The sequence below is a fragment of the Oryx dammah genome, unplaced genomic scaffold (genome assembly GCF_014754425.2).
Source record: "Oryx dammah isolate SB20612 unplaced genomic scaffold, SCBI_Odam_1.1 HiC_scaffold_29, whole genome shotgun sequence".
Classification (NCBI taxonomy): Eukaryota; Metazoa; Chordata; class Mammalia; order Artiodactyla; family Bovidae; genus Oryx; species Oryx dammah.
The window spans coordinates 79,192,650-79,215,117 of NW_024070213.1; the positions used below are offsets into that span (position 1 = coordinate 79,192,650).

General features: G+C 37.2%; 1 protein-coding gene across 12 annotated transcripts in view; it reads left to right on the forward strand.

The window, feature by feature from the left end:
- The window catches only part of PPHLN1 (periphilin 1), a 171,621-nt gene that overhangs the window by 71,196 nt on the left and 77,957 nt on the right, over positions 1–22,468 (forward strand). For 8 of the 12 annotated variants that reach the window (XM_040233783.1, XM_040233789.1, XM_040233787.1 and 5 more), the window contains 3 exons: positions 4,951–5,162; positions 12,387–12,443; positions 15,211–15,290. In XM_040233783.1, coding sequence (XP_040089717.1) covers positions 4,951–5,162; positions 12,387–12,443; positions 15,211–15,290 — 349 coding nt within the window. The remainder of the gene's footprint in view (positions 1–4,950; positions 5,163–12,386; positions 12,444–15,210; positions 15,291–22,468) is intronic. The other 4 variants (XM_040233786.1, XM_040233791.1, XM_040233785.1 and 1 more) reach the window with 1 other exon arrangement.

The window sequence follows — 22,468 nt, forward strand, 5'->3', positions numbered from 1 at the left end:
GACTACTGGAAAAATCATAGATTTGACTATATGGACCTTGGTTGACAAACTGATATCTCTGCTTTTTAATATGCTGTCCAGGTTTGTCATAACTTTCCTTCCAAGGAGCTGATGTCTTTTAATTCATGGTTGCAGTCACCATCTGCTGTGATTTTGGAGCCCAGGAAAATAAATTCTGTCACTACTTCCAGTTTTTCCCCATCTATTTGCCATGAAGTAATGGGACCATGATCTTCTTCATGGGATGCCATGATCTTCTTTCTTTTGAGTTTCAGGCCAGCTTTTTCACTCTCCTTTTCACCCTCATCAAGAAGCTCTTGAGTTCCTCATTTTCTGCCATTAGAGTGGTATCATCTGCATATCTGAGGTTGTTGATATTTCTCCCAGAAGTCTTGATCCCAGCTAATGATTCATCCAGCCTAGCATTTCATATGATGTACTCTGCATGGAAGGTAAATAATCAGGATGACAATATACAGCCTTGTTGTACTCCTTGCCCAATTTTGAACCTGTCCTCTTTTCCATGTCCCAGTCAAACTGTTACTTCTTGAGCTGTGTACAAGTTTCTCAGGAGACAGGTAAGGTTGTCTGGTACTCCCATCTCTTTCCAAGAATTTCCCACTATTTTGTGATCTACACGGTCATAGGCGTTAGCTTAGTCAGTGAAGCAGAAGTAGATGTAGATGTTTTTCTGGAATTCTTTTGTGTTCTCCATGATCCAGTGAATGGTGGCAGTTTGATCTCTGGTTACTCTGCCTTTTCTTAACCCAGCTTGTACATCTGGCATTCTCGGTTCACATACTGCTGAAGTCTAGACTGAAGGATTTTGAGCATAACCTTGCTAGCATGTGAAATGCATGCAGTTGTACAGTAGATTGAGCATTCTTTGGCATTGCCCTTCTTTGGGATTGAAATGAAAATATCTTTTCCAGTCCTGTGGCCATTGCTGAGTTTTCCAGATTTGTTGACATTGAGTGCAGCAGTTTAACAGTTTCATCATTTAGGATTTTAAATAGCTCAACTGGAATTCCATCACACCACTAGCTTTGTTCGTAGTAATGCTTCCTTGACTTAGAGATACCATAGTTGTATGTAAACAACTCTGACATGTCAGTGAGGTTGTCTAGTTCAGTCCTTCTCAAAGTTTTGTGTGCCTCAGAATCATCTGGAGGGCCTTGTTAAAGCCCTGAATGCTTGGTCTCACTTCCAGAGATTGTGACTCAGTAGATGGTTTGATGCCCTGAATTTGCACTTCTGTCACCTTCTCAAGGTTGCAGTGCATGTCTGGGGACCTGCACTTTGAGAAACACTGCTCAAATTAATACTTTTCCCCAAAGGACAAATAATTTCCACTCTGCCTTAAGCATCTGTTCACGTCCTTACTTTCTTTACTTTGTACTGATGACTTCTAGAAATATGTTAGGGCTTCTCTGATAGCTCAGTTGATAGAGTCCACCTACAGTGCAGGAAACCCTAGTCCAATTCTTGGGTCAGGAAGATCCGCTGGAGAAGGGATAGGCTACCCACTCCAGTATTCTCGGGCTTCCCTGGTGGCTCAGCTGGTAAAGAATCCACCTGCAATGTGGGAGATGTGCGTTTGATCCCTGGGTTGGGAAGATCCCCTGGAGAAGGGAAAGGCTACCCACTCCAGTATTTCTGGCCTGGAGAATTCCATGGACTGTCCATGGAGTCGCAGAGTCGGACACGACTGAGTGACTTTCACTTTCCAAATATATCCAGATAAGCCCCTTTTCTCAGAGCATTGTCCCAATTTCTCTTCCTTCTTCCCTCTGCCAAACTTTTTTTTTGGGAAGAAAAGTGATAATTTAATCCCTTTAGTAGATACAGTTTCTTATAGTCTGATTTGGTTTCCAGAGTTTCACTGGTCAGCCCACTCACTGGTCATGTGACTCTTAGGTTTTAAATTCAAAGATCTCTTCCAGTTTCTGCAGTATTTGATATTAACTATCTTTTCTCTTTTTGAAAGTTTTTTCCTTTGTTTTTCAGTTATAGCCTTTTAAACTTTTCACTGTTCTTATTTGCATATCCTTTAATCCTTCTCTGCTTTTTCTTAAAACTTGGACTGCTTTTCCCAAACATCTAAATTTGTGCTGTTTAGTATGGGAGCCACTAGCTAAATGTGCTTGTTGAGCACTTGAAATGTGGCCAGTTCAGACTGAGATATTGTGTAAATATAAAATATACACTTGATTTTCAAGATGTAAGATGAAAAAGAATATAAAATATCTCACTAAATTTTAGAATATTGATTACATGTTGATAATATTTTGAGTATATTGGGTTAAGTAAAATATTGCTAAAATTCACCTGTTTCTCTTTACTTTTGAACTCTTACTACATCATCTGTGGCCTGATTATGTTTCTCTTAGACATTGTTGATCTAAATTTTAACTTTTCCTAAAGACTTCTTGGTCAGTTTTTCATCTATTAATGTATACTTCTCTTCTGAACGATAGTACAACATTCTGAAACATTTTCTCCCCATCCCCACAGTTAGATACTAAGCTTCTTTAGAGCTAGAATAATTTTCCATAGTGCCTTTTATATATTAGGACATAGATATATAGATATGAAAAAATATGTATAAATATGCATGTGAATAAATGATTTGGGTAAAGTAGTCCCATAAACTTATGGTAGATGATGCCTACTGTGATGTTTTTGTTTAATCTGATGGTCAGTAGGAGAGGTTGGTGTGAAGGAGAGGAGAGATGTTATTCTGCTCTGAGATTTTAAAATCTGACGTTACTTCCCCCATGTGTATCTTTAGCCACCCCAAGCCACTGATGGCTCTGAATTGTGCTGTTGTGATTTTACTGCCATCTGGTGTCAGGATTAGGAAACTGTAAGTCAGCGTTTCATCTTCCCTTTCCCTCCAGAGAAAACAGGCTGTCTTTCCTCTGAATGTGGCCTTGTTGTTCTCCATTTCCTGAGTGAGTTGTCAGGAGGAGCTCATTGACTTTCACTGTAGGAAACCTTTATTCTCCTGCTTGGAGCACTCTTCCCTTTCCTTCCCTGATCACTCACTCTCCTGTCCCTCATGTTCTTGTGGCCTCTCACTCTCCCATTCTTCTCAAACAGCCCATCCTTCTCAGTGTGGTAGTTTTCTAGCCTTGGATTCTAGGCCTTCTGCTTTTTATCCTTTGATTTCATCTATACCAAAGGCTTTAAATGCTGCCTATTTACAGACAAATTTATAATTATAACCAGAAACCTCTTACGGTCTTGTCACCAGTATCTGTAGTTGCTTACCAGCCTGTTAACACAAGCATCTGAAAGACAGCATGATTGAATCTAAATGTGGCTCTCCTACTCTGTACCTATTTCTCAGGTCTGCTTTCTCATTTCAGTAATCCAGTGTGCCAGAATATGATATCATCTTGGCATCCACCGTCTCTCACACACAAAAGTCAAACATTTGCCTTGTCCCACTGAGTCTACAAAACTGCTTTCTTGTGCATGTTGAATTTGTGATGCTTCCTCTGCTTCCACCATATCTAAATCACCACTGCCTCTTGCCTGGACTAAGAATGCTCCTAATTGGTCTCCCAGCACACACTATTGGCTGCACATTTCGTCTGTACATTTAGTATCAGCCTCTCCCACTAGCCTGAGAGTTCCGTCGTGGCAGGGGCTACATGTATGTGGTTCACCTTTGGGTCCTCAGCCCCTGGTAGTTCCTAAAATCTGTGTAATACATATATAGCTACTTACGTCAGCTCTCAGTGATTTTGCTATGACTCCTATAGTTTTAGTGGCTTATTTCAGTATTAATATTTTGTCTGAGTTCATTTATTGTAACAAGTTTTAACTATTTTCTACTTTTGCACAGAGGAGCTTCATTATATCTGTAAAGACAATATAGTTTGGGTATTAATAGTTAATGACAACAATCTGGTTACATATTAAGGACTACCTGTCAGTATGCTGAAATTATTTTCTGAGCATTTGAAATTTCATGGCAATTGGCTCATCTTTTTATCATTCTTCTGTCTAGAGTGTAATGTTCTTTAATTTCATTATGGAGGTGTATTTGCTAAATCTTTAGTTAAAACCTGTTTGACTCCAAGTGTTTTTTTAAATAGAAACTTGTGTCTCAATAGTTTTATTAATTTTAATTTGCTTTGATGTTTCAATGATAGTTTTGCTTTATAAATCTTTATTACTTGGCCTTGCTTTCTGCTTTGAGTTGATGATATTGCTTAATAAGGCAATTTAACTTGTATAAGTAAAGGTGATACAAAAAGCTGGTATTTAGAGACGGGCAACACTCTGTTATAAACTCAGAGAGCAAGGATTTAATAAGTATATACCATGGTTTCTCAACCTTGGCATTGTTAACACTTTGGATTGCATCATTTTTTACACTGTATGTGTGGGAGCTGTTCTGGGCATCGTAGCATTTTGGTAGCATCTTGGTACCAGTTGCATTCCCTCCTCTCCAATTGTAACAAGAAAAGTGTCTGTAAACGCTGCCAGATTACCATGGGGCAGGGTAGTGGGAAATTGCACCAGTTGAAGTGTTGAATGCTATGCTTAGATGAGGATAATAGGCTAAGAACTGTCTCACTGGGGAAATCTTTGGCATTTTCTAGCAGTCTTTGATAGAGTAGTAGCTGTGTGGTGTGTTGTTAGCAAACAGAAGTAGAAACTATATGACTATGTTTTTCACATGTATAAATTTTTGTGCTTGCCTAAAATAAGTAACTTTTGCACATAACCACATGGTTAACCAAACTAAAAAAATGCTGCATTCTAAATATGTTACTGATAAAGCTTCATTTTATTGACTGATTTCAGAAAGTAGGTGATTGTAGAAAAAGGGAACAAAAATTACAACATAAAGAGTGTATGACCAGATCTTTTGCTATTTGTTCTTATGTATAGAGAATACAAGATATAATTAACTTATTTATTTTTACTTCAAAGGGACATGAGAGACAGCTTTAGAAGAAAAAATTTCTACTCCTCCCATTATGTGAGAGACCGGTCACCTCATAAAAGAGACACTCCTATTTTCAGAGAATCACCTGTAGGCCGAAAGGATTCTCCACACAGCAGATCTGGCTCCAGTGTCAGCAGTAGAAGTTACTCTCCAGAAAGAAGCAAAACTTATTCTTTCCATCAGCCTCAACATAGAAGTATGTATTTTTAAGAGTTCTCCTTTTTGTTGTTTTTGTAGCCTCCAGCAGTCAGAGTATACCGAGTCTGATAGCATTGTATGTGTTATTAGATATATATATTATTTTTAACTCTTTATTTGAAAGTTTTCAAATTTACAGAAAAGTAGAATAGTATAATGAATGTCATAACACGTCTTGGAACCATTTCAAGTTGTAGTCTGCATGATATTTCACTTCTTCAGTGAAGTATCGGTATAGAGGAGGTGTGTTTGTAATCATGTTGGCGGGTCACACACTCCTATATGTTCTGCCAATTCCTGGGTTGATCCAACCTCCTTTAACCTCTGTCACTAGGGGAAATCATTTATATTTTTCATGAAAAATATTAGTGGTTCCCCTGAATATAAGGTATATAGCTTTACAGAATTTAGAGCTAAAACCTACCTTTGATTCATTCTTTGCCAACCTCCATGTTTTGTTTTTTTTTTTAATTTGAAGTACCCAGACATGCATGGCATTCAGTGCATGTCACCCTGGCCCAGTTGCTCAGTATTGGTTGGAATAAATAAATAAAGCAACTTTCCTAGGTAAAATGTTCCTGTTTTATCATTCTGGACTCGACCACCTGCAGTTGTGCTCATTCACAAAACAGTTCCTCATGCCTTCTATATCCAAAGTGTTATGTTAGAACCGTGTCCCTGTCACCAAGGAATTAGAATGTAGATGTATTTTCCCACAACTAATAGCAAGTTTATCAGTATATAAATGTGACATGTGAAGTATAACTTTGATGTAAGACTTGATACTTTGTAAATGCATAAGTAGGTCTAAGTAAGAGATTCTCACTCTGGGGATGGAAGAACATGCCATGGAGGAAATGACATTTGGACTCACCTTTTATTTCAGACTTGTACGACTAGAGAAGTATCTTCTAGGTAGAAGGAATTATAAGCCAACATACAGAAATCAGAAATTTATTCTTTCTTTTCCTTCCTTTTAACTTTTTCTTTTTCAGATAATAAGATTTTTAGTTTAACAATCTTCGCTTAAGATCATTAGATTATCTCCATTGTAGCTATTGCTGGATTCCTGTATTTAACAAACGTTTATCACTTGTCTGCTATTTCCAGAGCTAGGTAGAGTGGGGCTTCCAAAAAACATATTTTGGATATATGTATATGAATGGCCTTGCTGAAGGTAAGAATCCCATTTGAAGGTTTTAAAACAACTATAGTGACTCAACACATGCCTGATTGCTTAAAATATTCTTGGACTAGTTCCAGGTAATTGAAAGTTTTACTGTGGAGTTCAGTGTTAAAAGTTTGGTAACTTCTCCTTTCCTTCACTTCCTTCCTCTCCCCTTACCCTTCAAGGAGATAAACAGCCTCTAAGTCTAATGTATCCTCACACGCACAGATGTAAGATATCTTCTAGGGACATGTGTTTTTAGATGTGTATGACTTAAATCCAGATCTATTAGTAATTTAGTTAAGAGGAAGACAGTGTCTTTAGAAACAGATTTGAAGTCTTTTAAACAAAACTAGTAAAGTGGAAGCTGGAGATCCTTCCTTAGATATTGTAGTGAAGCTGTTAAGTTATTTAAATTATTGGTGAATTAGCCTTGTTTTTTCCATTTTTCCTCTAAAACAGATTTCTAGGGCGATATCTTCAATCTGCATTTGGTCTGGTAGGTAGTGGCCAAAACTCTGAAATCTTGAGATGCGATATGGAGCCACAATGTGATGCTCCAGTCTGTGTGTCTCTAATATGCTTTCCCCATCCTTACAGGTCTAATAGGGTTAATATCTTGCAATGATGGAAAGATAACAGAAAATTGGGAGACTAAAATCTGGTGTGAATTGAATGAAAGAGAGTGTACAACTTTGTTAATGCCTTCGTGTTTATTTTCTTAAGTCATTTAACTTTGAAAGTGAAGTTCTTCAGTCAAGAAAAAAAGTTATTTCCCTGGGAAAGTTCTCTTTACCATTGCTTTGGTTGATTCCTCAGCTTTTGGGGCTGAACTGTTACAATGTTTTTCTTTACTCCTTTCATTAAATAGTTTTCAGAACAGTTACATGAGATAATCTTCCAAAAAGTTAACAAAGTCTTACTTTAAACAATAAGTGGAAAAAGTAATTGTTATTTTACATATTTGTGGTACTGGTTTTTGCTTTAAATATACATCTCCCAAATATTGGTTGTAACCTTGCATTTATTCAAAAAATTAAAAAAAGGGCTGAGAAATGTGGTCCTTCAATTATCAGTCACTTAAACTGGGCTAATTTACCAGTAGTGGATTAATTTAGTTTTCCAATGGAAATTGAAATTTTGACAAAGGTTTTAAATGTTTCTGTAACAGGTAAAAATAATTTCTTATTCCGTATGCTCTCATTTTGTTAATTTTTTAACATATAATGTTTTGCTTCTTTTCATACTTTGTAGAGAAATTTTACTCATTTTAATGATCATTGATAGTTTGTCCTTGGCAATCATTTTATGACTATTTATTCATAATTCTTCTGTGCATTTACTATATCTCTTATGTGCTTAATTATAAGTCACAATGATTGTTACTTTTTCATCTGTTGTTTATTTCCTGTTTTGTGCACACATGTCCATACATGTTAATTAAATTTTTTCTTAGTGTTTTGAGTTAAATCCTATGGAACTTTGTACTACCATAGGCTGATTATCTTCATAAATCAAACTGTCTGCATCTTGTGTTCACATTTAAGAATTTTCTGCCCATAACTTAAGTGGACTAACCTGATCATAGCTGTGACTGTGATATATGATAATATTTTTTTTCCTTATTATCGTTCATATTTACATGTTAACAGTATAGGTTGTCCCGGTTAGCCTCATTTCCTTTTCCCTTGTTATTATACTGTTATAGTTAAAATTGTTTTGTTATATATACCATTTATATTTTTACTTGAAGTTTATTTTTATTCTGAGTAATATAACCACACATTCCCTGTTTGTCAACTCTCTCTTAGGTATTTATTTCCTTGTTCTTTCCCCTCTCTCTGATGAATCCCATTGTTTTCCTATCTTATACTCTTGCTACTTACCTTCTGTTTAGGATAATAGTGTTAATAATAACACCAGAGTCTCCCATATCGGTATGGGAGACTTTTTGTTAAAGTACTTCCCATGAAGTTTTCTACATCACAGGCCAGTCTTTCCATTTTTATATAACTCATTAAAAAAAAAAATAAAACCTTTTCTTGTAACAGCTACTTAATACTAGTTATTTTTCTTAGAGCCATAAAGATATTTCTATTTATGTTGGAATCTTTTGCAAATTTGAAAAGTACCATCATAATCTCTTTGATTTTTTTTTTCCAGATTTAAATATATTTACTTCCTTCAGTGCTTCCTTTTATTCGACATGGTTGTCATACCTCTTACTTTCCTAATTTTCTTTCTATTCCTTTTAAGTTGTGTTGCCAGAAGTGAACTTTTGTCAACCATATTGTGTTACTGGCCTTTATTGAAACTGTAGGCAACTGCAATCTAGGCCGTTTTCACATATATTATAATAATATGAAGAAAAAGAAAAACCCTGCAGCTTATACTTTTTTCAGATACAGTTGTTTGTTTGTGGTTAATACATTAAAAAATAATCTAGGAATCCTGTATTTCATTTAATTAACTTTGGCTTACAATTCTCTTCCATAAAGGTCTTAAAATCTCTTTAGTGACTTTATGTACAACAGCAGATAAAAGCAGTTTTGTTTTATCCACAAATGAAGTATACTTTATGTTTTGTTTTAATCATTAGTGATTAATTTGAGTAGCATAAGTCCTAATATGGAAACCTTTAGGCACGTCCCTCTGTGGACCATGTATCTAAATGATTTGCTATTACTCAACCATTTGTGATCCCCCATATTTTTTTCTTTTCCACTTGAGAATCACAAAGCATTTCCTCTTTGGAAACAATAACATAAAGATCGCTTTGCTTTGTTGTGTAAAATCTGTTGTGATTCCTAGGGATGATCCTGTATGTACTTACAAACTTTTTGTTAATTTGTTCTAAACATTTGCTGCAGGTTAATGTCAAATTTACCAGTGATGCTCATATATAAATCAGGCTTCCCTCATAGCTCAGTTGGTAAAGAATCCACCTGCAATGCAGGAGACCCCAGTTTGATTCCTGGGTCAGGAAGATGCCCTGAAGAAGGGATCGGCTACCCACTCCAGTATTTTTGACTTCCCTTATGGCTCAGATGGTAAAGAATCTGCCTTTACACCACACAGAAGCAGGCTATGTGACACTTTGGGGCTTCCCTCATAGCTCAGTTGGTAGATCATCTGCCTGCAATGCAGGAGACCCGGGTTTGATTCCTAGGTCAGGAAGATCCTTTGGAGAAGGAAATGGCAACCCACTCCAGTATTCTTGCCTGTAAAATCCCATGGACAGAGGAGCCTAGTGGGCTACAGACTATGGGGTCGCAAGAGTCGAACACGAGTTTAAGCGACTAAGCCACCACCACCATGTGCCATTTTGGTTGAATTTTTTAGATGTCATTACTGTGGAAGATTTACAGGTTTATTGCTTTCATTGGTCTGTATCTGATTTTATATAGCTCCGACTTTGGGTCTAGTTTCCCCTCATTTTCTTGAAATCAGCAGCCATTATTAAGAATGGAAGATATTTTAAAGAAAGACAGTGTTAATCATTGTTTAATTTTGAAAGCACATCTTCCATGATAACTGAAAATGTACAGAAATTAAAAACACTATTTTGAGAAGAGTATCTTTGGAAATTAGACTCTATTATTAAACTTCAGTTTAACGAGAAAGAAGACACATCTTAAGACTTTTTGCTGTGAATGAATTTGGAAGTCCTTGCGAATTTTTGGATAATAGCTGAAATTCCAATGAAATTTAGAGATTTAATTCTGCATTTAGAAAGAAGGCTTTTCTGTGCAGGTGTAGAGTAATAATGGGAACATGGAAGTAGGCTTTACATCAGATCATGTTTATTACACAGTAGGAACCTATTTTCTTATACGCTGAATATAATAGTGTTTCTTAGCTTGAAAGTTACTTTATTTGTGTTCAGTACTCATAAATATTTTGGCCACCTGATGTGAAGAGCTGGCTTATTCGAAAATATCCTGATGCTGGAAATAATTGAAGGCGAATGGAGAAGGGAGCAGCAGAGGGTGAGAAGGTTGGATAGCATCACTTCCATACTTTTTGGAAATTCACTTCCATGTGTTCATAGTTAATATGTCTTAATTTTAACTGGTTGGATCTCTTACCTCCAAAAGTTGGTTATTTGGGGGAAGCAGTAGTGGTATAGAGCTTTTTCTACCCTTGTGGTTGTTTGGTTGTTTTTTCTGTAGCTTTTTGGAGTCTTTACCACAAGGATCATTTTTCTTGTGTCTCCTCCGTTTTTCTGTTTCATGGCCATTTTTTGGCCATGCCACGTGGCATGCAGGATCCTAACCAAGGATCACACCTTTGCCCCTTGCAGTGGAAGCACAGAGTCCTAATCACTGAACTGCCAAGGAATTCCTTGTTTCATAATTTCTTGAATAAACAAGTAGATTGCTGAGAAATCATGTTCTTCCTAACCGAGAGCCCCAAATTTGCACATCTTCATCCATGATTCAGGAAAATGATTTCTTTAGCATCTTTGTAGTCATCACATCTTCATTTGTTCTTATCTTAATTTCTCTTTTAAAGCTTCAGGTATCAAAGGAGAGATGAATGTACTACCAGTGCTCTTGTTTATTTTTTATTGATAAGACTTTCAGAAATATCTAATTTTACTCTTATATCAGGCACTGTACAAAGCATTTAATGTTTGCAAGATATAGCCCTAACTTTATTATCTCTCTAGCGATACTTAAAAATTTCTTTCCCTAGCAAAGTATTTTGTCCCTATATGGGTTATCAATAATTAATAGTGCTTGATTGGATGAGTCTGGTTAAGTTTATCATTGCTTTCATCAGAACACATGAGCAAGAAAGTATGTTTCTGAAAGATCATATCAGATTTACAGCTACTATATTCAAAGAGACAGTGAATATTGTTAAATTCTCACAGACTTTTAGGCATTTGTTGGAACACTGAGCTGCTTCTTTTGCTTTTATTTCACCTGCATGGGAAGAACTTATAGTCTGTGGAACCAGTATTTGAAATTCTTGTTCATTTTCTTCCTCACCATTTATTCTTTCACTCACTAATATATTAACTGGGATTTTGATTTCTATATTGCCAACTTTAGAATTTTCTTTCCTAATTTCTTTCCTTCATTCTACTTTAGAACTTATTATTATTATTTTATTTTTTATTTTTTTTGCAAGTCACAGCAAAGACAGGAATGTATTGAGTCCTGTTGCCAACATGGTCAAGTAGGAGTTAGTTTCTGCTTACTAAGATCACATGTAAGATGAATTTGAGGTAATGGCCAAGTACCTACAGAGTAGCATTCTGTCCATTAGAAATATAGAAGTATGAGTGAAAAGAGTTGAGAGACATTTGTCTTGTTTCCTTAGTATTGATTGGAGCCAAATAAGAACAGAACAAAAAAGATTGAGGATAGGAGGAACATTCATATTTAACGAGTAATAACCAACAAAGAAGAGAGAGAAAGGTAAGAAGATATAGGATGACAGACAGAAAAGTACAAAGGCATGAAAGCAAACGGCAAACTATTAAGAACTTGAAATAGGCTACCTGTTGAGAACAAGTCAGGACAGCTACTTGCAGGTAGTCATCGTATGACCAGGGAGCTGGTATGATGCACCATGAAAACTTTCTCAGGTGTCCTTTTTGATTTCTAGGGGTGATTCATCTTTCACTGTTGATTTTTTGGTGTCATTCTTTAATCCTTTATATATTTACTTTATGGAGAAGATTAGATTAGATGCTTATACTGATGAGTGAGAGGTGTGATACCTGTCTTTAACTTTTTGGTGTCTTATTATAGGGTCCTTTTTTCATGACTTGCTGGCCATGCTATCCTTGGTTAGCCTCGTTTTCATTCCCCATTGTTGGACCGAATCTTAACAGAGTTTTTCTCCTATTTTGTTATTTGTTTCTCTTTAGTGGTATTTGCTCAGGCAGCCCAGCTTGAATACAGGGTAGGAAAGATGTTAGGGTTACCAGCAAATGCTCAGAAGTTCCTGTTCTCGTTATCCCTACTTCTGGGTTCTTCTCTTGTTCCTCCTGGGCACAGAGGTGCTGGTGTTAATTCCTCCCTGCCCACCTTTCCCTAGAGTCCGTGCGTACTGGTGCCTGCTACAAACGGCAGAACGAAGGAAAGCCAGAAAGAGGTGAGTTTTGAGCTAGATTTTGATTTGGGATTGTGAAGGGTGGGGGGTTATAATTGATAGAGGTTATAGAAATGGGAAAGTGTATAAACTCTTCCGTTAGTCTACTGTGGGAACCAGAGTTGAACAACAGCAGACTCACATAGTAGGATTTGTGTAGATAAGTGGGTTTGTTGTATAAGCTAGCCCATTCCTGGTTAGAAGCAGCCACCTCAGAGGAGGTTGAGATCTGTAGAAGAGACATTGGCAGATAGAATCTAACAGCAGTAGGGTCAGGACATTTCTATTTTTTTGTTTTTGTGCTCTTTCTGCTGCCATCTGTATCATTCTTTTTCGTTTATCCTTTGCTTCTTGCCTGTCCTTCCCCTTCATGTAAGTGGTGTATGTGAATATATGTTGATATTTGATCAACCACTGCCCTATCCTTCAGTGTTCCTTTGCTTCTGCACAGTGAGATTGGTTGAAATCTGCTTAAATTAGCCTTATGCGGCTAAAATGATGAGAGATCCTAAGACAACACTTTGACATCATACTTGGCATACCTGTAGTGCTGATGTTTTATTTGTAAAGGAAATGCTAAATAAGAGATTAACAGCTGCTTGTGAAAGTTTTTTTTTTTTTTTGCTATGTTTAGCTGCTGTGTGCCAGAGTTGAGCCTGTAATTATGCCTTTAATTAACATAGTGTGCTGTACTGATTGGTCCAGTTCTTCATCTTTGAAGGAAATATTTATCAGAATACACTGAAGAGGTCATTGTGTCCTAAGGGTAGAAAAATAATCTCTTCACCAATTTTTGAACACCTACTCTTTCCTTGAAGGCAGGCCTTGGGTATTCAGAAAAAAAATAAGCTTCTCTAGGAGTTTTAGATGCGATGGGATAGACTGACACTGTCACATTATGATGTGGAATTTGCCGTGTACAGTGGAAATTCAGTAGGGAATGACTGAATAAACCATGTTCTTAGTCATTTGGGGATATAGTGATGATTGGTATCCTTTTACTTTTGATTTTTAAGGTCTATGAGAACTTTTAAACTTGCTTAGTATGAAAGTCTCTTAATGGTACCACAAGTTAAAAGATTCTAGAATTCTGTCTTTATAAAGACTATTGGAGCTTTAGAGTTGGAGTACTGTACCTATAGCAGGGGAGTCTTCAACCTCAGCACTATTAACATTTGAGGCTGGATAATTCTTTATTGCAGAGGTCTGTTTTGTTCATTTGCAGGATGTTTAGCAGCATCCTGACCTCTGTTTGTCATGTGCCAATGGCACTCACCCATTTGAGACGATCAAAAATATCTTCACACATGTCACATGTTGTGGGGTGGGGAGAGGTGTGAGGGTGTCTTGAGAAAGCCTTTTCAGGTCTTCAGGACATTGGAAAGAGATGTTATTTACTACTTCTCCAGGTAGTTGGAAACCCTTGAGCCTCCAGGTCCTTACTTAGCTATTGTGACCACAGCAGGAAGAACTTAGGAGGCTTTTTGACTGAAGCTGGCTTTGCTTCAGTTTGAAGGTCATTTGTGTCTGCTTTTGCTCTTGACTGCTTTCCTGGCCTTAACCCACTATCCAGCGTTGACCAATTTCTGTGCCACTCCAAACTTGGTGCTACTTTTTCTTCTCTCCATAGTTAAAGTTTCCTAGCCCTTGAAAGCAGAGGATATATGTTACATTTGACATATAGTCAATTTAATGAAATGTTTTTCTATTAATAACAGCTCACTGTTATTTAAAAAATTATGTTTAGCTAAACCTTTTTTGTTGTTTTTTGTTGTTGTTGTTGTTGTTGAACTGGCTAAAGTAATGTTTAAATTTATTTTCTGGCTTAAATTTCCATAAAAGCAATAATATATACATAGAGCACTTTGGGAGTGTCTGAAGTGACTAAAGATAAAGGCTAGTGACTTTATCTCATATGGATTTATTATCAATCATTTAATATATATTTGAGCACTTATATCAGGTACTGGATTAGTACTGTTTGCTACTGCTAAGTCACCTCAGTCGTGTCCGACTCTGTGTGACCCCATAGACGGCAGCCCACCAGGCTCCCCCGTCCCTGGGATTCTCCAGGCAAGAACACTGGAGTGCGTTGCCATTTCCTTCTCCAGTGCATGAAAGTGAAAAGTAAAAGTGAAGTCGCTCAGTCGTGTCCGACTCCTAGTGACCCCATGGACTGCAGCCTACCAGGCTTCTCCGTCCCTGGGATTTTCCAGGCAAGAGTACTGGAGTGGGGTGCCATTGCCTTCTCCAGTACTATATTACAGTGTTCTAGTTTTTATTTTTATTTTTTAAACATTTCATAAATACCTGCTAAATTCCTTACGTGTCTTTCTCTTGAGCTTCTGCATAATTAGCTAATAGTTAGCTAATTCTCTTTTGTAGTATTTATATAATAACCTCCATTAGATTTTTATTGTGTGTGATGCATTAAAAGTTAGCTTTTCAGAATTTGGAAGAGGAAGCAAATTTTAAAATGGTCTTGCCTTTCCTCAGGTCTTCTCTGTTGTTCCATGTTTGCTAACTGGCACTGATATGACCTAGACTGCCATCATGTGTACAGTCCTTTGGTTCTAAATTATTTGAAATTTTCAATGGTGCCCAGCCTATAAGAGAGATTTAGATATTAACAAATTTAATTTAATAATGTAATAAAGATTTCAGTATTAAAATAAATATATGACCTCTGTCCTTTGTTTATTTACTTACAGAATCAGTCTAGTTGAAAACAAATGAGCTAGAAAATTGTATTTTATATTTTCTTATATAGGTAAAGAAAGACCTGTTCAGCCTTTGAAAACATCGAGAGACACTTCACCCTCAAGTTCTTCAGCAGTTGCTTCATCAAAGGTTTGTTGTATTTCTAAAATTAATTTAAAGAAGGATTACAAAGTAGATGAGATAGACTGTCTAGTACAGTGCTTTTATTCTTTACTGTCATACCTAATGGGGGTAATTTGCTGCATTAAAATCTAGAGTTTTAAGTAACTATAACTTGAAAATAGCCACCAGAATAAATGAACAGTTTTCTTATGGAATTATTTCCACAGGTTATGCTAAAATTAGTACTTACTGTATGCCTTCTCATCTTGACACCTGAGTGGGAATGAATATTCAGATGGTGTGTATTTGAGAGAATATGCTTTTATTTTGGGCTTCCCTTGTGGCTCAGCTAGTAAAGACTCTCCCTGCAATGCAGGAGACCTGGGTTTGATCCCTAGGTTGCGAAGATACCCTGGAGAAGGGAAAGGCTACCCACTCCAATATTCTGACCTGGAGAATTCCATGGATTTTGGAAGTGACCTAACAGAGACCTAACATTTATTGTATAATTACTTGATTCTTGATAATATATCAATCATATATTTTCTTCTGTTATAAATTCATATAAAAATTCTATGGTGTAGGTAAGTATGTTTTCATTCGAAGTTAAATAATTTTCTCAAATTATTTCACTGATGAGCTATCCCCAACATTTAAGAATACCTATACTTCTCAAACTCTTCCAAAAAATAAAAGAGGATCAAACACTTCCAACATTGTTTTATGAGACCAGCATTATCCTGATACCAAAACCAGACAAAGACGTTACAAGGAAAGAAAATTACAGGCCAATATCTCTGCAAAATCTCTTAGTCAGAATTTATCAAATCAAATTCATCAGTACATGATCAAGTGGGATTTCTTCTAGGCGTGCTAGGATGGTTCGGTATCTGCAGATCAGTCAGTGTGATGCTGATTGATAGTGTAGTGTATTTATCCTTAATAAAATGAAGGATAAAAATCATAGTAGCATCTTTGCAAAAAACGTATTTGATAAAATTTAATATAGTTTGATAAAAAGTCAACAAAGGGGGCATGAGAGAATATCCCTCAACAAAATAAAGGCTATATTTGTCAAGCCAACAGCCAACATCATTGTCAAAGCATTTACTCTAGGATCAGGAACAAGATAAGGATGCCCAATCTTACCAGTTCTCTTCAACATAATATTGGAAGTCCTAGCCAGAGCAATTAGGCAAGGAAAAGAAATAAAAAGCATCTAAATTAGAAAGGAAGAAGTAAAACTTTAACTATTTTTGGATTACATGATATTACATATAGAAGACACTAAAAAAGAAATAAAATCAAACAGCAAGTGGGACCTAATTAAGCTTAAAAGCTTTTGCAGAACAAAGGAAACCATTAAGAAAATAAAAAGACAACCTACAAAATGGGAAAAAATATTTGCAAATGGTATGACCAATAAGGACTTAATATGCAAAATATATAAATAGTTCATATACCTCAATATCAAAAACAGGCACAAGACCTGAATAGGAATTTTTCCAAAGAAGACATACAGGCTAATAGGTACATGAAAACATGCTCAACATTGCTAATTATTAGACAAATGCAAATCATAACCACAATGAGCTATTGCCTCACACCAGTCAAAATAACTGTCATCAAAAAGTATACAAATAACAAATGTTTGAGAGTATATGGAGAAGAGGAAACTCTTGTATGCAATTGGTGAGAATGTAAATTGGAAAACAGTATAGGGATTCCTAAAACCAAAACCATAACTATCATATCATCTAGCAGTCTGCTTCCATGTATATAAGCAAAGTAAATGAAAACAGGGTGAATACATGGCAGTTCCGAGAGTGCAAGGAAGCTCTGCACCCCTTTGTTTAGCCTTGCTTAAGAATCTTTTTATCATAAACTGCTTCCCATGAGGCACAAAATTCAGCCCATGTGTCAGCACTGGAAGGAGTTCAGCATCTGTCTGTCAGGATGCTTTCATTTGCCCATATGGCCACTTACTCATGCTAAGGAAAGGCCAAGATGGCAGAGTAGAAAGACCCTAAACCCATCTCCTCATAAGAATAGCAAAATCACAATTTTCTGTAGAACAGTCATTGATGAGAAAGAGTCGGACCTACCAGAAAAGATCTTCTGCAACTAAAGACATAAAGAAGGAACCACAGCAAGAGAGGTAGGAAGAATGAACTCACAATATAATAAAATCCCATACCCTCCAGGTTGGTAACCCATGGAGGATAATTATATTGCAGAAGTCCTCCCACAGGAGTAAGAGTTCTGAGTCCTACATCAGGCTCCCAAGCCCAGGGTTCTGGCACCAGGAAGACAAGCTTCTAGAGCATTTGGCTTTGAAGGCCAGCAGTACTTAATTGCAGGAGGCCCACAGAAATGGGGAAATAGACATTTCACTCTTAAAGGAGGCACACAAAACCACATGCATACCAGGATGCAGCGCGAAAGAAGTAATTTGATAGGTGCCTGTACAAGACCTACCTGCTGGTCCTGGAGAATCTCCTGGAGAGGCAGGGAGCAGCTGCAGCTCACCCTGGAGACATGGACACTTGTGGCAGACATATTGGGGAACATTCAAACACACAAACACTGTTGCTGGTTGCTACCATCTTGGCTCACTGGCACCAAGATCTGGCCCCATTCAGCAGCCTGAAGGGTCAGTGCTGGGATTCCTCAGGCCAAACAACAAACTGGGTGGGAACACATCCCCACCCACGAAAAGACAGGTTCTCTAAAGACTTCTTGACCCTATATCTACCTCTAGACATGCCCCTGGATGTGTCCCTGTCCAGCAAAGGGTCAAGAACCAGCTCTAACTACCAGTGGGTAGGCAGCAACTCTTCCCACCAGGAATCCTGTACTAGCCTCTAGACCAACCTCACCCAATAGGAGAAAGACAGCAGAAGCAAGCCAGACCTACTCTGGGACCAGTTGTGCCCTTGCCTTGACCACAGCAGGCCAACACAGCCTTCTGGACACCCTAGACACCATAAACAACTGTTTTAGGAACTGGCCTCCCCACCTCAGTGATCAGAAATGAGCTCTGGGATCCCTGAACACTGCATCCAGACTCTAGAAATTGGTTCTGCCTGCCAGTAGTTTGGCATTAACCCCAGGATCTGACCTCACCCACCAGCGGGTGGGCAACAGCTCCAGAGGCTTCAAAACCCTAACCCTGCTCAGTAGTGAGCCAGCACTAGCTACAGGGCCCCCTAGGATTCTGCAGCCAGCTACCTTGTGACCAGGTACCACTAAACAGTAGCCAGCAGCATCTGCACAAGACAGGCCTGGCAACCAACTGGATTAGGGGCCAACCAAGTCTACTAGACTTCCCACATAATCAGCCCACCATAACAGAAGGACCCATGCAGCCTTCTTAAGGGGAATGCTCAGAGCATATAGCTTAAGTGATGACACTGCTAGGACACATAGGATATCTCCTAGAGAACATCACTTTTCCAAGGTCGAGAAACGTCACTGACCTCTCACATAGATAAAAACACAAATAGCAAATTACACAAAATGAGGCATCATAGGAATATGTTCTAGACAAATAAGATATAACCTCAGAAGAAGAATTTAAGTGAAGATTGGCAGTCTTACCTGAAAAAGAGTTCAGAATAATGATTGTAAAGATGATCAAAGAACTTGGGAGGAGAATAGATACATAGAGTGAGAAGTTAGAAAGTTTTTTTTAACAAACAGAAAATATAAAGAACAACCGGAGATAAGAATACAATAACTGAAATGAAAAATACACTAGAAAGAATTAATATTAGATTAAATGATACAGAAGAACACATCAATGAGCTGGAAGAGAAAGTAGTGAAAATGACTACCAATGAATAGAACAAAGACAAAAAGAGACCTCTGGGACCATTAATATTCACATTATAGAAGCCTCAGAAGAAAAAGAGAGAGAAAGGACCTGAGAAAATTAAAGATAAAGTGAAAATATTAGAAGCAGCAAGGGAAAATAAAGCAAATAGCATACACAGGACCTCCCATAAGACGATGGGAGCTGATTTTTCAACAGAGATTCTGCAGGCTAGAAGAGAGTGGCATGATATATTTAAGGGAAGGGAAGAACCTGCAACCAAGAATACTTTGGGCTTCCCTGGTGGCTCAGTGGTACAGAATCCACCTGCCAATGCAGGAGATGTGGGTTTGATCCCTGGGTCAGAGAGATTCCCTGGAGAAGGAAATTGCAACCCACTCCAGTGTTCTTGCCTGGGAAATTCCGTGGACAGAGGAACCTGGTGAGCTATAGTCAGTGAGGTCACAGAAGAGTTGGACATGACATAGTGACTAAACAACAGTAAGAATACTTTACCCATTAAGGCTCTCATTCAGATCTGATGGCGAAGTCAGAAGCTTCACAGGCAAGCCGAAACTAAAGGAATTCAGCACCACTGAACCAGCTTTAAAACAAATGTTAAAGGAACTTCTCTAGGTAGGGAAAAAAAAAAAGACCACCACAGGAATACAAGAAGATTATGAAATGAAAAATCTTACCAGTCAAGGCAAACATACTATAAAGGTAGAAAACCATCTACACACAAAGCTAGTAGGGAGGTTAAAAGACAAAAGTAGTAAAATCATCTGTATCCACAATAAGCAATTAAGGGATACAGAAAACAATTAGATATAAAATTAAAGACAGTAATCATGAAGTGAGGAGAGTACAAACATAGGGCCTTAAAAATGCATTTGAAATTAAGAGATCAGCAACTTGATATACTGCTATAAAGAAATCTCATAACCACAAACCAAAATATAAAATATGTACAGATAAAAAAGAAAAAGAAATCCAAACATAATACCAACGATAGTCATCAAATCACAAGAGAAGAGAACAAAAGAAGAAAGCGGGGGGCGGAAAGACCTAAAACAGCAAAATTGCAGTAAGAATATATATATTGATAACTATCTTAAATGTAAATAAACTAAATGTTCCACCCAAAGACATAGGTGGCTGCATAGATACAATAAGACCCATATATATGCTGTGCACAAAAGACTAACTTCAAGTATAGAGTTACATACAGACTGAAAGGGAGGGGATAGAGAAAGGTATTCCATGCAAATGGAAATTAAAAGAAAGCTGGAGTAGCAAATTCTTATATCAGACAAAATAGATTTTAATGAAGACAAACAGGAGACAAATGACACTATATAGGGATCAAAGGGCCAATCCAAGAAGAAGATATAACAATTGTAAATATGTATGTACCCAGCATTCGAGGAACTCAGTGTATAAGGCAAATATTAACAGACACAAAAGGAAAAATTGACAATTATAGTAGTAACACCCTACTTACTAGGTTGGTGAAAAAGTATTTGCAAGTTTAGACCATGAATTTTAAATTGTTATAACGAGGCTCAAACACATTTTTATTAATCAAAATAGAAACCATTACAATCAACACATTTTTGCCAGCAAGAGATAAGTTTGTTAATTCCTGGAGCACAAAATCCATCTTTCAGGATTCAGCGAATTCTTGGAAAGCACTTTCTGCCTCGTCTTTGTTCTGGAAGCTTTGGAGCTGCTGCTTGGTCTAACCAGTAAGCTGGTCATCACCGGTTGTTGTATGAAATCCACTTGTTTCACATCACAGTCTGATCTAGAAATAGTTAATGGTTGTTTCGTAGAATAAGAGAAGATGACACTTGAAAACGACATTTTTTTTTTTTTGCTTTTCGATCAGCTCTGAGACACGCACTTAATGAACTTTTTCACCTTTCCAGTTTGCTTCAAATGCTGAATGACCATATAGTGGTTGATGTTAAGTTCTTTCGTAACTTCTCGTGTAGTTGTAAAAGGATCAGCTTTGATGATCTGTTCAGTTGGTCGTTGTCAACTTCCAGTGACTGGCCACTGCACTCCTCATCTTCAGAACTCTTGTCTCCTTTGCAGAACTTCTTGAACCACCACTGCACTGTATGTTTGTTAGCAGTTCCTGGGCCAGATGTGTTGCTGATACTGCAAGTTGTCTCCAGTGCTTTCCTTTGAACTCAAATAAGAAAATTGCTTGAATTTGCTTTTTGTCTAACATCATTTCCGTAGTCTAAAATAACTATAAAATAAACAGCAATAAGTCATTAGCAATAAAGCATAAAGCTTAATGCACATTAAAATAATGTATAATATAACCACATTTAAGAATGTATTCCAGTATCAAATTTCAGAGTTCAACAGTGCAAAACCAAAATTACTTTTGCCCCAATTTAATACATCAATGGACAGATCATCTAGACAGAAAATCAGTAAGGGAACACAGACCTTAAATGTAATACATTAGACAAAATGGACTTGATTGATATTTATAGAGCATTCTATTTGAAAGCACCAGAATACACATTGTTTTCAAGTGTAAATGGCACATTATCCAAAATGAATTATTAGCTAGGCCACAAAACAAGCCTTAGTAAATTTAAAAACATTGAAATCATATCAAGCATCTTTTCTGACCACAAGGATATGAGAGTAGAAATCAACTACAAGAAAAAAGCCTACAAAAAACACAGACACATTGGAAGCAAAACAATAAGCCACTAAAGGGCCAATGGATCATTGAAGAAATCAAAGGAAATGGAAACAGTATCTCAGGTAGAGATCTGCTTTTTTGGCGGGGGGGAGGGGGGGGGTTTCTGTGCTGCATGGCTTGCAGGATCTCAGTTCCCTGACCAGGGACTGAATTCATGCCACAGCAGTGAAAGCCTGAAATCCTAACCACTAGGCCACCAGGGAACTCCATTGCATTTCTGTGTTCATTGTAGTGTTATTTGCTATAGCCAAAATGTGGAAACAGTCTAACTGGCCCTCAATGAATGAATGGATAGAGAAAGTATGGGGGGTGTGTGTGTGTATAATTATATATATATAAATATTATTCAACCATGAAGAAGGAGGGCATCTTACCATTTGTGACAACATGGATGGACTTTGAGGGCATTATGCTAAGTAAAATAAGCCAGATGGAGAAACATGAGTATTGCATGATCTTATTTATATGTGGAATCTAAAGAAGGAAAATTCACAGAAAGAAGAGTGGTTACCAGCCTCTGGAGGATGATAGGCAAGGGGAACTGTTGTCAGAGATTATAAACTTGAAGCTACAATGTGTATCAGTTCTGGGTATCTATAACATAGTTTTGTAGTTAACAATATTCTTGTTATAATTGAAATTTCCTAATAGATTTTTAAT